The sequence below is a fragment of the Arvicanthis niloticus genome, chromosome 1, assembly GCF_011762505.2.
Source record: "Arvicanthis niloticus isolate mArvNil1 chromosome 1, mArvNil1.pat.X, whole genome shotgun sequence".
NCBI lineage: Eukaryota > Metazoa > Chordata > Mammalia > Rodentia > Muridae > Arvicanthis > Arvicanthis niloticus.
In genome coordinates, this window is record NC_047658.1 from 57,541,801 (window position 1) to 57,560,359 (window position 18,559).

General features: G+C 38.5%; 1 protein-coding gene and 1 pseudogene across 6 annotated transcripts in view; one reads left to right on the forward strand and one right to left on the reverse strand.

Annotated features, from left to right (window-relative positions):
* Nucleotides 1–7,164: 7,164 nt before the first annotated feature.
* On the reverse strand, nucleotides 7,165–12,540 carry LOC117710813 (small ribosomal subunit protein eS4-like; annotated as a pseudogene).
* Nucleotides 12,351–18,559, forward strand: part of Nox4 (NADPH oxidase 4) — a 117,015-nt gene continuing 110,806 nt past the window's right edge. For 2 of the 6 annotated variants that reach the window (XM_076937464.1, XM_076937456.1), the window contains exons 1-3: nucleotides 12,351–12,595; nucleotides 12,757–12,903; nucleotides 13,189–13,284. In XM_076937464.1, coding sequence (XP_076793579.1) covers nucleotides 12,901–12,903; nucleotides 13,189–13,284 — 99 coding nt within the window. In that variant the 5' untranslated portion in view covers nucleotides 12,351–12,595; nucleotides 12,757–12,900. The other 4 variants (XM_076937460.1, XM_076937474.1, XM_034519684.2 and 1 more) reach the window with 3 other exon arrangements.

The following is an 18,559-nucleotide window of genomic DNA, read 5'->3' on the forward strand; positions in this document are numbered from 1 at the left end:
GTTATGGCATGTATATAGAAGTCAGAAGATAAGTTTGGGGAATCTGTTCTTTTCTTTCACTGTGCATTCAGGAGACTGAATTAAGGTCATAAGTTTTCCAAGTATAGCCATTTTACCCAATGAGATATTATAATGGGCAAAGTTTTATGTTTTAATAAATTTAAACTGCCATTTCTTTTTCTAGAACATGGTTTTGTTTTATGTTTGAGAAGTTTCTGCATAATTTAGAAGGTTATGGTTTTCCTACATATTTAATTATAGAAATTTTATAGTTGAAGGTTTTATGTTTATGTCTGTGAACTAATTTTGAGTTCCTATCTACATACTGTGCAAAATATGAAGGGAAATATTCCATTCTACCTTCAACTATCTACATATTTTAAAAATTAAAATTTCAAACTTTATTTTCTCCAGATTTCTTTTACCCTGTATTTGAACATTTTACCTGTACATGTGTCTCTATTTCTGAAATATGTTCAGTTCTACTGCTTCTTTAACTCTATTGAGGCTCACATCTTAAACATGGATGCTTTCTTGGTCTAGAAACCCTCAAACAGCAGTGATTCATACAGCTGCAGAATTCATTCTACCTATTTTTCAATTCTCATGGGATACTTGTCTCAGTTAGGTTTTTACTGCTGTTAACAGACACCATGACCAAACATGACCAAAGCAATTCTTATAAAGGACAACATTGGGGCTGGCTTACAGGTTTAGAAGTTCAGTCCATTATCATCAAGGTGGGATCATGGTAGCATCCAGGCAGGCATGATGAGGGAGGAGCTGAGAGTTCTACATCTTGTTCCAAAGGCAAACAGAATACTGGATCCCACATTTCTAGGAGAAGGTTCTCTCAGCTGACCTCCAGAGTGACACACTTCCTCCAACAAGGCCACACTTACTCCAACATGACCATGCCTGCTAATAGTGCATCTCTCTGGGCCAAGCATATTAAAACCACCAAATTCTACTCCCTGACCCTGATAGACTTTTTGAAGCACATGAGTCGATAGGGGCAACATGTAGGCATTACATAAAGAATAAAAAGTTTAATCAAACTTCTAAAAGTTCCATAATCTGTAAAAGTCTCAACAATGTTGAAAGTCCAAACTTCAAAGTCTTTTCCATGCAGTCTTTTTACAATAATCACCTAATAAATCAAAATCAAAAAGCAGATCACATACCTCCAACATTATGTAGAATGTGCATTACCATTTCAAAATCTCATGGTAAGGAAATACTGGAACAAAGCTAGACAGAAAACCGTTTGCATCTCTATGTCTGAGGTCAATGTGCTCTTTAAGTCTTCAAATAGTTTCAGCTTTGTTGACTGCAACAAATTTCTTTCTCTGGGCTGGTTCCACTCTCTGTTAGTAGCTTCCTTCAGTAAGTATCCCATGGCTCTTGCATGTTTAACATCTTGTGGTCTTCAAGTCAACTTCAGCATCATAGATTCTTATTCCAATGTCTAGGATCCACACATAATCTTCTGAAGTTTTCCAAAGGGCTTGTGTCACTTTTCCATCACTGCCCTTTGTAAAACTCTAGGCTCTGGGTGCCTCCACTCCATTGCTGCTGAAGTTCTTCTTGGTCATCGCATGGTACTGGTGCCTCCAATAGTCTAGGGTCTTCTGTTGCAACTGGGCTTCCTTAAATGCTTTTTATAGACTTTCTTCATGGCGCCAAGCCTCAACTTTTTTGCATGACCCATTCAAGCCTGGACTGTCAACTACAACTGAGGCTGTACCTTCTCCAATGGCCTTCTCTGACCTCTCAGAGTGCCAAGCTTCCATGACCCCTTTATACCTTCAAGACCAGTACTACCTGGGTGATTCTTACTTATTAATAGGTCCAGCTGCAGCACTAGGTACAACCTTGACTAACTCTGGAACACAGCTTCTTTGTGATCTCAGGAAACACTTTCCAGAAGATTTCACTTCATTGATGCTGGTCTTTTTTTAATTACTACTAATTTCTTAGCTCAAGCTAACCAGCATCAATTGTTCCAGTAGTCTCTTCTATTCTTGAGTCTGAAGTCAAAGCCACATGGCCAAATCTGCTTAGTTCTACTGCTTGCTAAGGCTAGAATACAGACTTTCTTATTCTATTACATTATAATCAGGTTTCTGTTTTCCAACTCCTTCACTGCCAATGTTTGGCTGTCCTGGGATTTTGTAGCTTGTACTCTGTCAGGCTCTGTCTCCTGAACATTGGGATTAAAGGTGTGTACCACCTCACCTGGACTGAAGCCTTTCTTCACCTAGAACTGGCCTTGAACTCAGATCTGCTTGCCTTTTTCTCTTAGGATTAAAGGTGTATACAATCATACATGGGCCAAAGCTTTTCAAGGCCACTATTCCTCACATCAGGATAAAAACCCTGTGTTTTCCAGCCTCAAGATCTGGATGGCAAATGTGTCCTTTATTCCTGAATTGTAGCTCATTTTAGATTAAAAGTCCAAATGAAAACAATAAACAGGTCATAATAATGTTTCTTCAACTACAAAAGTCTACCTGTTTACCTGAGTTTACCTGGATGGAATCTTCCCTCAAGGTCACCATTCCCTTAATTCCATTTAGTACTCTTAAACACAGGATTTAGGTTCATTGCACTTCCTGGTGCCCTTTTAGTCTTTGAACCATACATTATGTATTTTTCCTTTCTGTGCTTGGTACTTTTCATTAAAATGTTCTTCATAAGAGTGGACTTTAGTAACCATACAACATAATTTATACCAAGCTGTTTTGAGATTTCCTTTGTCAAAGCAATTAATCTAAATCTCTTCACCTTAGCCTCAGGCAGACTCTTCAGACAATTGCCAAAAAAACAGTCACATTCTTCACCAAAATATCACAAAGCCAGTCTCTAGGCCAGATACTAAAACTCTCTGAAACCTCTTGAACTAGGTCCACACATTTCTAAAACACTCAGGCACACTGTCTTCCATGTTTCTCACTAGCATGACCCATTAAGCCCCACTTAAAGCATTCCTCTGCTTTGCTGCTTTAAGAATTCCCAGAATCTATATCCCTCCAAACAAAAACATGGTCAGGCTTATTATAGCAATACCCCACTATTGGTACCAACTTCTATCTTAGTTAATAAGTTTTTACTGCTGTGAAACATACATACACCATGACCAAGGAGACTCTTATAAAGGACAACATTTAATTGGGGCTGGCTTACATGTTCAGAGGTTCAGTCCATTAGTATCAAGGTGGGAGCACAGCAGTGTCTAGGCAGGCATGATGTGGGAGGAGATGAGAGTTCTACATCTCATTCCACAGACAAACAGAAGACTGGCTCCTACATGGCTAGGAGGAGGGTCACCAAGCCCACCCCCCCCCCCACAATGACACATTTCCTACAAGACTGCACCTACCCAAACAAGGCCACACCCCCTGGTAGCATCACTCCCTGAACTAAGCTTATTCAAACCACCACACTTGTACTTTATCTTATCCTGTTGAATATCTTGGATGCCATTTTGAAAGTTGATTCAGGGTCAATGGTAACTAAATCCACAGTTTTATCATTATAAAACCATGCTTTTATCATGTTTCTTGTATCCATTAAAATATATAAATGGATTAACAGTAGTGTGCATGCTGTGTAACACTCTTATTGGTTATACTTCTTTTGTACTTAAGAATCCTGTAGCTTCAGGATCTGCTTGATAGTTTCTCAGCATTATACCTCCACTCTGTGATACCCTCCTCCAACTGTCTTCACTGAACTCATCTCTTGTTGATGCTTAGGGCCTAGACTCTATCTACAACAACAGGTTGCTCTTCAGAACCTTCTCCCACTCTCCTCTTCCTTCTAGAATATCCTTAGCCTAATTCTTCACCTAACAAGATCAATTGCTCTGTGTCTCAGCCTCAATATAGCTTCAATATCTGGTCCTTAGCAAAGTTATTTTCTAATTCTGATGTTCTCATAAAAGTTATGTTTCTCTGGTATATGTCTACCAAGAATATTTTTACTGTAATTTATTTTGTTTTGAATTTTATATTTATTTGTTTACTTGTCTTGGAAATCATAACTCTTGTGGTTTTGTTCACCTTTATGCTTTATAGACCACTAAGATTCCTGTGCATTGTGTCTAGCAAAGGAGACAGACATTAATGATTTTTAAAATCTGAAGTTTTAGGAAAGAGAACATGAAAATGACTGGAGAGTTTTATGATGAGGAGCCTTAATCCCATGATAAATGTCTCAGGAAGGCAGTGTGTAATCTGAGACCTGGAAGATAAGTAATAGCTACCAAGGAGTATTTAAGAACTCAATGCTTATCCTGAAGAGAAGAAGCTCATTGCAAAATGGGAATAGAAGAAAGGTACATGTTTGAACTGTTGACACCAGGTGAAATTATCATTGATTTTATTGTATTGAAGTTCAGAGGTAAAATGAGAGAATTAAGACAGTAATTAAAGCTTATCCTAGTCATTATCAGAAAGTCTTTCAAACATATGGCATTATCTGAAACTCAATGGCCGCCATTCTTAAGATCTAGTGAAAATATACTTGAACATTACTCTAAAATGTCAGATTCTGTGATCTTCCTGCCTCAGCCTTCATACTACTGAGATGTTAAGAATCTATCAAGGACCTGGGCAAATTCTGATAATTTTATGTTTCTAAAATTTTATCATTTACCACAAGCTGTAATAACTTTGGCTTCATAGATTCATGGTAATTTTAGAAAGTATAGGAAGTGTAATGATACTAGATAATCTCATCTTATCTTGTCGATATTTCCAAGTTGTCTAAGTGTGTGGAATTATGAATTAGATACTATAATTGTTTTTGGCTTTTTGGAAAATTTCTTTTTAGAACATTAAAAGAAACCAATAAAATTCTACAAGCATTCAGGAATTATTCTGTCACTAGATGTGCTTAAGAAACACCACACTCTGGCAGACCTTTAGAGGAGGATGCTCACAGCTAACCATTGAACTGATCAAGATGTTCCCAATGGAGGAGTTAGAGAGAAGACTGAAGAAGCTGAAAGGGTTTGTGACCCCATGAGGAGAGCAACAATACCAACCAACCAGAGCTCCCAGGATCTAAACCACCAGCCTGGGAGCACATGGGGAGGGACCCATGACTCTAACTGTATATGTAGGGGAGGATGCCCTTGTGGGGCATAGGTGGGAGAGGAAATCTTTGGTCCCATGAAGGGAGATGGGAGTGGGAGGTGGGTGGGGGCACAACCTCATAGGAGGGAAGATGGGATAAGGGGTTCCTGGGCAAGGTGGTAGAATAGGGTAAGGAAATAACATCTGAAATGTAAATAAAATATCCAATAAAAAATTTAAAAAACAAATCAAAAACAAAAAAATCAAAAGAAGTTAAAAGAATTTTTTAAATACAGGCAAGATGATTCTATAAGGCTCTGGTTCTAATTTGATGGCTGTTGTATTTGCTTTTATCTAGATATGTGATGTATTTGCTTTTATCTAGATACCACATTAGTGCCTTGATGTAGTAGAGGCAGAACACTGACTTAATAAAACTGGTTATTAGGGAAAAAAAACACCACACACCAAAAAGAACAAATATATCTGTTATCTTATGAGAATATGCACTCTATTGGTAATATGAAGGCCACCTGGTACATCTCTACACCCACCTCTGGAATGATTGTGGAAGCTGTGAATCATAGTCATATTTGTGGCCTAAGTCAATAGACCTCAGAGCACGGTGAACACCTGGCTTAATAATTATGACACAATATAGAGGAAACAGCAAGAATATGTGCCTCTGGGAATCTAGTACTTGGTGCCATGACATCATGGACAATTGGTTTATCATCCATGTACCTCAGTTTACTTGTATGCAAAATGAAGATGAGGAACGTTCCCTTTCATTCCGTGAAAGATATTTGGGGAGGAAATGATAAAAGATCAGATTACTGTTGTGAAATGACAGCAATATTTTTGTAGATGGTATATTTGTTAGATTTAAAAAGTTGCTCTAATTGCAGAAATGTTTGGTTAGCCTGTGCTAGTATTTATTCATTTGCTTATTTTGTAAAAATCAGTGGATATATTATTAAGACACAAATGTGGATATATTTTATATATACAAATTATTGTTTAGATCTAAATATACATTTTGAAACAATAACCTTTTTAAAAAAATTATATTTGGTCTATCAATTCCAGAAGTTTGGACAAGTCTTTTGTAAAAGATAATTCTAAACAGAAATGTATTATTCAGTTTTAGTCAAGAAATTTTGATTGGATAATTTCTTTTCCTGGAATTTTTAACTTGCCTTCACATTTTAGGACTTGTTTTTCAGCATAGCATCTAGTCCTCTAGGGCATGAGAACTTGTCCAACATCTCTGGTTCCTTCAGGAGCTGCCCTAGCCATGTGAGTGCACAGAAGACATTCCTGAGAAACTTAGTCATATGGTGGTCTGCACTTGTTTTTGTATAGAAATGACAGTGAGTCACTGCCTGGAATGTGTCCCCACTATTTCAACAGGAAGCCTCTAGGGCACTTTTCACTGGGTTTCTTATGGGCTTTCTTTCTTGCCAAGGGCTCTGGGGATAAGGTAAAATTTCCTACTCCTTTATCCTCTTAGTAGTTCAAAGGTTGTGGATTTTCTGTCAATTAAACAGTACCTAGGATGGTCTTTTCCATGTTTCTTCTTTTTTGTTTCTTGGAAAACCCATCTTCCTTTTGAGTTTTAACACTATTGTGTCTTGGCAATAAGACTTTGCTAGCAAAAACAACAAAGTAAGTGTTCTTGCCTGCTGTCAATCATGTTTCTAATATTTAATTTATTGGGTCTTAAAAGAAATGTTATTTAGAAGTACTATACTTTTATCCATTAAAATGGATTTCTTCAAATGTCAAAATCTAAGGCGGACATTTTTTAGTTCAAAAGGATAAAAGAGAAAAGAAATAAAAAAGAAAAAATTAACATCAATTAATTTAAGTGCAATGTGAACTAAGTAATGGTCATCCCTCAGAGATCTGATATCAGTCTTTAGAGAGTACAAATGTTATTTTATAAATAAAAAATGCTTTTGTAGGTATGATTAAAGTAAGGATTTTTCTGTTTGTTTAGTTTCGTCATGCTGTTTAATCTATCACATTGCCTAGAAAGGCTTGTAGTATCAAGAGTACAAATATGTTTCCAGTGTGTCTCTTAAAGACCATTTCGCCCACTGCTCTGTTTGGCCTCTAGCTCTTGTCTCTCTTCAGCAATGGTAAGGTGGATTCATTTTCATTGGGGAAGAGAGATTCATGATTTGTTGATGTTGCTTATAACAAAAATTTTGGAATGCCAAGTGGCAAAACTGTTCCTATTGGCATCTTTCATGTGAACCACTCCAAAAAGCTGGGATACCTCTCTCTGTTATGATCATAGCATTCTTTTCCAAGTTGCCACTTCCAGGCATCATACACAGGGTCCCAGATGATGAAGTCTGTTAGTTTGCCAGTCTCCAAACCAATCTGAATGGTGTCATTCCCTTTGATGAGGGGATAAGGATAGTAAATGATAAGGTCACTCAATAGAGGAATTCCTTTTGTGCCTACAAAGATCTTTTTCTCTTTGCACATCTTGTACTTGGCCTCCTCAAGTGTACAATGATGAACAGCAAAGAGACCCTTGATTTCAAAGATCAGACAGAAGTTCTTTCCTGTCTTGTCATTCTGGTGACATCTATAAAGTCACCATAGTAGGCTATATTGGTCCTGACTTTGCTGTCAATCTTAATGAATAAGTGCATGCAAGTCTTTTTTTTTTTTTTTTACTTCATCTGCAGTCAAGGCATACATAGGTCTGTTTTTTGAGAAAATGATCAGAGGCAGGAATTCCATCAGCTTGTGATAACTCGTGGATAGACAAGGAACAAACACACAAGTCAATTTCTCAAGAGTCCACTGATTTGGGGCTGCTACACTCTACAGATGTTTCTTGGAACCATGAGCCACTGCTGTGCTAGAAATGGAAAGACACTCCTAAATTAAGAATCTTGACATTACTTGAGTTCCAGCCACAATCACAGTGTGACTTTAGAGGAAAAAAAAATGATGGCAGTTGAAATATTGGAGAGTGAGACAATCATGGAGGCATAGCCAAAAGCTAGATGCAAACAAGTCAAAGACTACTTTTAGCTACCAGAATGACATGGAGCAGATCTTCTCTTGACACCTCAGTTGAGGGTCCTGTCATCATCTTGGTCTTGACTGGGTAGCACTGACTTCAGGCCTCTGGCTTTCAGAAGTGTTAGAAAGCATTTTCTGATTGTTTGAAATGCTGCATTTTGTAGTGACTTGTTGTTGGGGTCCACACTAGCCCCACGTTGGGGCAGCCAAACTAATGTTGGGGTCCACACTAGCCCCACGTTGGGGCGGCCAAACTAATGTTGGGGTCCACACTAGCCCCACGTTGGGGCGGCGAAAAAGCGTCGCAGCCCAGGCAAAATGTTGAGGCCCAGGCCGACCCACGTTTGGGCAGCCACTGTATCCCGGCCCAAGCTTCTGCTCGGGTCCGCGGGTCGGGGTTCAGCAAGAGCGAGTGTGAGGGCAGACTCGAAGAATGGAGACCAGACAGGGTGTGATTCAATCCCGCTTATTTTTTAGTCTCTCTTCCTCTAAGTGTCTTCTTCTCTGTCTCCTCTGTCTGCTGTGTCTGATTCTGTCTGGAGCCAAGTGTCTTCTACCTAATGTCTGATGTGTCTGATTCTCTGATCTCAGTCTGATTCTGATCTGTTCTGTCTCTGCCTTTTATATGTCTTACTTCTAAGCCACGCCTCTAAGTTACACCTTTAATCATGCCCTTAGGTCTTGTCTCTAACTCTGATCTCTATACTTCTAAGTCATACTCTTAAGTCACACACCTTTAATCTCACACATCTTTAATCTCACGCACCTTTAATCTCAAGGTATCTAAACCAAGATTATCGGAGTGTGCTCAGCTGTTGTAGGCTATTGTAATCCAAGTCTCATGTCAGGGTATATGGCTCAAGATGGCTGCAAAGCTGATAGCCGCTTTCTGCTAAAAGTCGGCCCCCAATAACTTGTAATGACAGCATCAGGAAATAAAATGCAAGTGTCCACTTGTCACAGGTGCCTCTTTTAACTTGTAAGATAGGTTACAACTACCTGTAGGTACATTTTTCTTTCTATCTTTGTGTGACTGTTGATTACTAAAATGAACAAAAACTTTTCATACTTTACTAGGAATTTAACCTTGAGGACACATAGCTTAAGAAAGACATAGGGCAACATTTGATATGAATATCATGAATTCATTGGATTGAACCATTTATTGAATAAACATTTTATATGCCACTTGATGATGTCAAGATTTGTGCAAATACCTGTATTAAAACTAAACAATACAGGGTGTTTATTTTTACAAAGCTTACTTTATTAGGAGAAATAAACACATGCATGAATAAAAGTAATCACGTGGAAAATGCAATAATAATCTTGCAAATAGGGTATTATGTATCCCAAAGGTCACACTTCTAGATGAGTCTGTGTTTTTATGGAGAGAGTGCTGTTTTGTGAACACTTCATGCCTCTCTGCTTAGACAGAAAGGAGTATAGTATGGATGGATAAGTAAACTTAACAAATATTCCCCCAGTGAGGACATTGGATCATGGCTTCTGTGCTAATCAAGGAGGATAAAATAAATCAAGAACATTTACAAAGCCAGGTTTGCTGGGACACACTTGTAACCTCAACATTCAGGAAACTGAAGCAGGAATAGTATAGCAAATAACAGGCCTGTCAGAGCCACGTAGTATGACCACATTTCAAAAGCCAAAGCAAAAATTGAAACAAATAGAACACGCAAGCATGCATATGTGTTTATGCATGTATGTATTAATGTGTGTGTGTATGTATGTATGTATGTATGTATGTATGTTTCTGCATGTCTGTGAAGGCCTGAGGTTGCTGTCTCTTTTATTGTTCTCTACCACATTTATTTTCTAAGTCAAACTGTACTCAACTTCATTAAACATACTTTTCATAAATGATTATGGTATTTTTCAGACGGGAAGAGAATCATTAACAGTATTTAGGCATTTTCAACCTCCCTTCTTGGATGAACTACCAAAATCCGAAAGATACTATAAAAATCCAATGGAGTCTATATTTGATGCTCGGAACAGGAGACATTTGGAATAAAGGCAGACATTTCAGTTTAGCCTGTTGTTTAGCAACTTTAAAAACCATCCTTGACTTTCATTGAACAAAATTCAGGTACAAGAATTATTAATGTGAAAAAAAAAACTATAATCTTTTAGAAGAAGAGGAACTTCATTTCAGCCATGTCACTGCCAAATTCAGTCATCTACCACACTAGCCAAAACAATTTTAGGCAGTCAGATCCAAACAAATATCTTATATTTAAGGAGTTAAATCTCTAATGATAGAGGAGGATATGAAAATAAAATTTCAGTTTTCCTACACCACAAAGCATTTTGTATGAAGGTGGCCAAATATGTCAACATTAGAGAATCTCCTGGGCACCCCCCACCACCCCCAAGAAACATAAAGTGTTTCTTCCTACATCCATCCAGTTTGGTAGACATTTTGTCAATCACACTCTGGAGGAGGGGCATCCTGAAAACAATGAAGTGTTGCACTAACAAAGTAGCTCAAAACAAACACACAAGATAAAACTTTGCATTTTCATAAAACTTGATAGCAATAGTATTTCAAATTCCACACAGTTACCAAAACTTCAAAGTAGTTCCTGGGCACCTCCAGCTATTCAACTATCAGTGCTGTTCAGTGTTGGCAACTCCATTTTCTACAGGATTCTTCTCTTCCTTGCCAAAATCTATTTCCTCCGTTTTCCCAGGGGTTACCTTCTATCTCTTCTTTGCAGGGGTCTTTGCAGGCCTGGGATTTGGTTTTGGAGGAGCAAATTCAGTAGATAACCTCTCAGATGCAAATCTCCTGCATCCCAACTTTCACTTGAGAACTTTGTCTCCTGTAGCATTCTCTGAAGTCTCTCTTTTTGGGCAAGGCTCTGCAAACAAAGGTTAAGTTTGAGGATGCAGTGGCCTCTGGGTTTGGATATTCTCCTTCCTTTAGTGATGACACTCCCAGGGGTTTCTGTGTGTGACTTCTCAGGTTCTTTAGGTATAAAGTATATTTAGGTATAAATAAGGTATATTAACTGGCAATTAAAGCTTAGTATTACTTACACATAATACGGCAGACAGCTCTACTAAGGGAAGTGTTCTTGATTCACTCCTGCTTGAGACAGGTTACACATTGAAATGAGAGGACACAAAGAAATGTGTGTGGTGCTCAACTAGGACTTGATATAGATTGATTCCAGTTTTTCAAACTGAAGGTTGAAATCAAATACAGTTTCTTAAATTAACTTAGATAAAGACATTGCATGAAAAAAATACAGCACGATTCATTAAATTTTAGTTCCATTAATTAAACTTTTAGTTCCATTGCCAGTGTGATAAAAATGTATTTTATTTACAAGAAAAATCTTGGATATCCTGAAATTAGGTTAAGCACATCAACTACATTTTTGTGACCTATTACATACGTCAGTTAATAAAGTCACTGAACATCGATTATACTATAGACATTACTTCATACGATTAACTAACTATAGTTAATTAATTAACTATACCCATTGCACACTCCTCACCTTCCGTGGACTTCTGGTACAAGTTTAAGAGGTTTTCTTTTTAATGAATTGACTTTGCAATTAGCAGCATAAAGTGCACATTCCTAGAGGGAATCCAAGCTTCCCAAAACTCCTGAAAATGACGTCAGAGTTAACTCTTTGCCTGCCTGGTTTGTTTGGAGCAAGATATAGACAGGATCAGGTGGGGCAGTTGATAGAGAAGTGGGAAGTAAAAGAAGGCTTGGGCTTCTGGCTTTGAGATGGTACTTGTTTGTAGACACAGGATTTGCGGAATAGGGCAGGCTAATACACAAAAGGCTACTTTCCGCTCAAATATTTTTACCAAGTTTCTTTCAGCTGAGCTTTTCTTTTTTTCTCTTTTCTTTTCTTTCTTTCTTTCTTTTTTTGTTTTGTTTTGTTTTGTTTTGTTTTGCTCCTGTGGGGTTGGTGGGTGATGGTGGGATGGTGCATAACCATTCTAAAGGAAGTAGGAGGGTGTGTGCTCCCCTGGATGCAAAGAGCGTCCCCAAGCTTCTGGTTTCCATTCTCACATCTTGGGGTTGTCTGCAGCTGGGCAGGCCGGGCTGGAGGCTGCAGGGGACGCCTCCACCTTCCCACCCGGGACGTCCTGAACGGCAGCCACAACAACAGGCTCGCGCGAGACAAAGGGGCTGGCTAGGGGCGGTACGCAGGGCCAGGGGGCGTGGGGAGGCAAGGGAGCAGCGCGGTGGGAGCCGGGGTGGAGACCTCCAGCCCGGCCTCTAGACTCAGTCTAGCCTTTGACCCTCGGTCTCCCGCCGCTCCCTTGCAGGGGGCGCCCTGGGAACCGCTGCCCCGGCCACAGATCGCTCCTTTCGGTCCCGAGCACCGAGCGGAGCGCAGCACACCCGCGCCGGCGGCATGGCGGTGTCCTGGAAGAGCTGGCTGGCCAACGAAGGGGTTAAACACCTCTGCCTGGTAGGATGGAGGTCCAAGCTGGCCTGGCGGACTGTCTGTCTGTCTGTGCTGCAGTCAGTTTGATTCATTCTCAGAATGTGCGCTTGTGGGATGAGAGAATTGGAAGTTTGGGGGGTTAGTTTTGGACTTTCTCACCTAACCATAACTTTATGCATTCCTAGAAATACTTCCTGTTCAACGCAAGGAAACTTTACTACAGATTGATGAGGAGCCAGTGTGGAGGAAAGGGGAGCTAAGGCAGCTTTTCCAAGGCTCACTTCCTATGCTCTTCCAATTGCTTCCTTATATTGGGCATCCCATTGGCCATGGTAACACTACTACTTTCTTAGTCTCAATTTGCACTGGAGTTGGGGAAGTAAGGTATCCTGTGGCTGATTAAGTGATCTATGTGCCACCAACCTTTATTTCAGTGCAGGGTCTGGATTAGGCCAGGTGAGTGTGCTCAGAGCGGCTTTTCCACTTATTGATTGAGCATGCGTTCTGCTTTCTGTAAATGCTGAGGTTGCATGTACAGAGGCGAGTATTCTGAGTGGCTTCTATCAGATGATTATTTTCTTTTGTAATTTTTTTTTCTTTCTCTTTGACTGGTCTAGCTTATTTGGCTGTCCCTAAACGTCCTACTTTTCTGGAAAACCTTCTTGCTGTACAACCAAGGGCCAGAGTACTACTACATCCACCAGATGTTGGGCGTAAGTGAATCTGGGGCGACCAGTTGGAGTGGGTTTAAGGCAACAGGCTGCTACAGAATTTGGTCAGTACGATTCGTATTTCTCATCGTAATATTAGCTGTAAAATTAAGAAATGTGTTTCAGCAGTCAAGTTTCTTGAGTTTGGCCCTTTAAGGACCAAGGGTCATATCTGCTAAATTGAGGTAAAAGAACCTGTCAGACCAGGCTATTGGTGCCTGAGGGAAGTTGTTGGCTTTTTTTTTTTTTTTTTTTTTTTTTTTTTTTTTTTTTTTCAAGCTGCACCAGAGAGCCCTGAAGGGTTTGCTTCTCCCAGAGGACCAGCTGATGACAGCCTGTTAGTCTACACTTATCAAGGCTCTCCGCCTTCCCACAAGTCTGTCCAGAGGATGTCAGCACTGGTTTTCTTTTACTGACAGTTCTCACAAAGTGAGCTGTTAGTTATTTCTGAGTAGTCTTGGCTGGTTGCCAGAGGTTATTGGCTGGGTCTGGTTCTGGTCTGAGGACAGTATTATACAAACTCTGTCCTGGTTTATCTTATGTTGCTATTTCTCTTTGGTCTGTTTCTCATCTCATCTTCTAATTCTATCTCTACCTTACTAGATCCTATAAATGCCAGGGTCCTCCAGGACATCTTACTTTGTACAAGGAGATTGACTTCTTCTGAGCATCCACACAAAGTATAAAACGTGTTATGCAATCTCAGGACACCTGAGCAAGCAGATTTATCATCACTGGAGAGGAAAACACATTTTAAAGAGGACACTTATTGCTTTGCTTTTCACAAATTTGTCACTATTTAAAATCACTTCAGTTGAATTCAGTGCAACTAGCTTCACTTTCGTGGTTGGCGGCGAACACAGGTTTCTCCTTTAGCCTCGGTCCTCTTGAGTAATGACTAGGACCTTCCAAGTCTGCAGTAAGCCACAGCTGAATTAATTGATATTTTTGAAGCAGGTTACTGTATTAAAGCTCTAGGTTGTGACATGCTTTTAACATTTAATTATACTAGAAAACTAATGGGGTCAGAAACATTGTTTCAAAAAAGAAAAAAGAGACCCCTTGCCCCTTATTGAATACTCCATCTAACTTTGGTCTAGTTATCAAGGACTATTCTTCAAATTGCTTTTTAAATTGACCCAGGGAATAAAATAATTACTATTTTTTCAAGTGCCTTACACCCTGATCCCACAAGCAAGTAAAACCAATCAAATAATTGTAGGTTAATAAATAAATTAAGAAGATTTTCTCTGAGGAGTTACCAGGGACTCCTAGCTTTTCACTCTCTTTCTTGAAAACTCATTACTCAAAGTGAATTAATAAGCTAGAAGTTTTTAAATATGAAGTTTATGTTACTTAATATATAACTCTGTGAACAACTTGTAAAAATAACTTGAGAATTACCCTGGCAGAATTTGTTCTAGATCAGGATGCTTGTGTTACTATGCAAATCTGAGAATTGTAAAAGCCATAATTCAGCTTTGGAGTTTTACTGTTAACATGATAGAAACATTTCCTTTTTAAAAGCAAGCAAAGCTAATTACGTTAGAATCCACCAAGGTAGTTTTTATGTACCTGGAGGCTGTGTCATTTGTTGTTGGCAAATCAGATAAGATTAAGCTGGTGTGTACATGCTAGTGCATACAGGAACTGAGAGAGTCAAACTCGTTTTAAAGACATCTTAAAATATGCTTAGTGTTTCTACCTTCATTCTTCGTTAGTACTTCTGCTCAAATGATGCTAGAAAACAGAGAAGTCTAAGAACTGTGGGTGCATGGCAGGGACTGGCTACGTGAATGAAAGACTCAGCTGGGTGATGTGGAGGAAGAACAGTAATCAGGCTGATGAAGAGGGGCCACTATACCTTAGCTTTCTTGCAAACTCATGACTAGTGACAGTGGGCGGACCAACATTTCCACCAGACTCCTTTTAAAAAGGAGTGGCCTTTCTTGTTACTTCTCACTTTCTGAAAATTACTTGTTATGAGTTCTGTAGTACTAATTTACCTAAGGTATTTACAATAGATGTCTCAGCTTACATATTGGTGTTTAATGAACAAGGATTTCCATCCATAGCTTTACTATTGACTCTGTAAAGGAGGATTTAATGTGATTTTTGTTGATAGTCATCCTCGCCTTATATTTCTAGTCTTATAATGATTGTGGTATAGTTTCCCAGGGAATTAATTTACAGTTTATACTCCTTGACAAATACAGCACATTGATGAGATATAAGATATAATTAATTTAAAAATATACATTTTGGTCTCCATGTTTTATGTCTTTTGCATATCACTTGTTTAAAAACTTTAAAGTTGTACAGGTGAAACAGTTCCACCATAACAGGAATGTAGAAATGATGAGGGAGACACAGGTATTGTGATATTTTAAATCACTTTCATGTAAAGTTTAGATTAAAAAAATAAAAGAAAACATGGTGGTACTCCAAGGAATCCATTTAGTTTTCTATGAAACACAAATGGAAGTCGTGAGTTCAAATGCCCAGCAGGAACATAAACAGTGAGTAATGGTCATGAGTTATAACTTCATTTTGGGGGGCAGAGACAGCAGGACCACTGGGACTGGTTGGTGTTAGCCTTACTCGACATCAATGAGAGACCATGTCTCAAGGGAGTGAGAGTGCCAGAGCCAGACACTAGGTGTCTTCTGGTATCTACATCCATGGATGAGCTCATGTACTCAAACACAAAGGTGTGTATATACCACGCTCACTCAGGCATATGCATACAAACATACACCAAAAGGGGAAGAAGGCACAAAGGGAAATAATAAATTTGTTCTGCAAACATTTTGATAATAGTATTAAATGCTCAGATTGCTGTCATTTATGTATGAAATGTAGTAATCCAGTTTTCTGGTTTTGTAAGCTGGAAGGAGCCACTGAGTATGTCTTATTCCAAGAAGGATGTCGCTATCTGGAGGCATTGCTTATTAGTCATTGTTTGAAATCCCTACTTTATATTGAGAGCTCATTTATACAGACAGTATGTCTGGCACTTTACAAATGTTTGTTTCAGTTAGGAAGCTATACAATCTGTTGTATGGAGGAGGAAATAAAGAACAGTGAAGCTGTAGGGCTTGCCCAAGTGTCTTTGGTCATTGTGGGGTCAAGGTTACAGTGTTTTCTGGCCTCTCAGCTCTTCCCTCACACTACCTATTTTTCTAAAGATCTGTACTGTCCGAACTTAGGTGTACCGCTGGTTAATGTCCTTCTCATCAGTGTCACTCAATAAAAATATGATACAAGACAAAGTAAAAGCTATGGGAATTAATTAAATAATATGATTAGCCAAATAAATGCAAAGTGCCATTCTTTTGATATGCAGCCATGTTTAAAAAAATCAGTGATAGTTGACACTTTGTCCTACAAACTATTTGTAATATAGTATGCTTCATTCCTTTACATAATAACGTTCTGTTCATTCAGTAAAATGTTATTGGAAATAGTAGTCAAATATTTAGATTTTACAACTCTTACAGCTATAAAGCTGATTCATATATCTAAATACACTACACATGTGTAAAGTGTGTCTAGTAACACAAATGAGTATCCGCTTTTAAATTTAAATGTGGCAATCAGGTGTCTGTGGCATCTACTTGTTGTTCCTATCTATGGTCTCAGCTACTTAAGAAATGATATCAGGTGGATTGCTTGAACTCTAGTAGCATGATAGTAGGGCCCTGCCTCAAGAACAAAAAAAAAATTAATTAATTAATAGGCACAAAACCGAAAATTCAGTCTCTTGGTAATCCTAGGCACAGTTCATACATCAGGTCACCGGGTATGGCAAGTGGTTTGTTTTGGGCATTTCAAGTAAAGGCCTTGGAGGTAAAATATTCTTGTCTTGATAGGCAGGTAACCTTACTGTTCTGCTTAAAACAAACAACTAGTCAACCAATTAGCTCAGTTACATGTGCCACTTGGAGTAATGAAAAGTCTCATCAGGAAAAGAGGTAAGGGTACATGCTGCCAAACCCCATAAAAACAAGATAAAAAAACTTTAACTAGATCTGAATTTTGGTGGCTTTCTAGTTCCTTCTCACCAGACATTGAATGGCAAGATGTGGGATGTAATTATTGAAGCGGACCATAAAACAAACAAACACACACACACAAACAAACCAATCAGAAAATCAAACAAAACCAAATCAAAACAAGAAACATCGGAGTTCTGCTTCGGGACCTGAACTTGAAGGAGTTCATTAGAATTTTGGGAAAAGTAATTTTCAACACTAGAGTGTTTGTTTTTATTGCCAGATGTTTTTTCTTAGAACAAATTTAAAGGTTGAAAAACTTTTGACAACAGAGAAAATTAGATCTGAAGCACTGGAAAATTAAGAAAGGGTGAGATTAATTTGTTTTGATAGAGTTCTTATAATTTTTAGTCACTGGACAGGTCTGATACAGACAGAGGCATCATGGTCACGGCTGGTTTATGCTCAAGTTAATGTGCTAATCAGATCGTACACTCCTCGGGAGATGTTTAATTGTGACATGCTGTGTAGTTTGGAATCTTAACATGAGTCAAGAGAAAACAAAGTATAAGCAAAAGCCAAGATAAACATCCAAACTAACTAATAAGTAAAAATCCCCTTCAATCATCTCCCACTGGAACATTTAAAATAAAAAAATTCTATGGAATACTTAAGAAGTAACTGGTCTCCATTTATTTATTTTAAAGAAGGTGAATGTGGTAACTCATTTTTCCACATTAATTATTACCAATGTCTTGTGAGCCGCCCTGAGAAAATTAGTTTTCTACTTTTTTATGGATATTAAGTCATTGGGTTTAATGTTAGAGTTCACAAACACAATTTTTTTCCAATACCTCTCTCTCTCTCTCTCTCTCTCTCTCTCTCTCTCTCTCTCTCTCTCTGTCTCTCTCTCCCCCTCCCTCCCTTTCTCTGTCCCTCTATCCTTCCCTCCCTCTCTCTCATCTATCCATCTATTTTTTAAAGGTCAAAATGCGCTGGACACATATCTCCATGATATTGTCCTTGTCTAATACACCTGATGCTTTTGCTTCTATCACCTGCAAAAATGCTATTTAATTGGTATAAATATTTTAATGTGAGCCAAGCATATATCTTTAAGTAATATATCAAGTTTTCTTGGTTTTCTACCTTCTTTTCTCTAAAAAGTAATTTTCATGTAAAGTATTTTCTCTGTAGTTGTTCTCTTGGTGCCTTAATGGAAACTTATTTCTTTTTCTTGTTTTCTCACATAAATATCTATTTTTAAAATATACTGTAGTTGC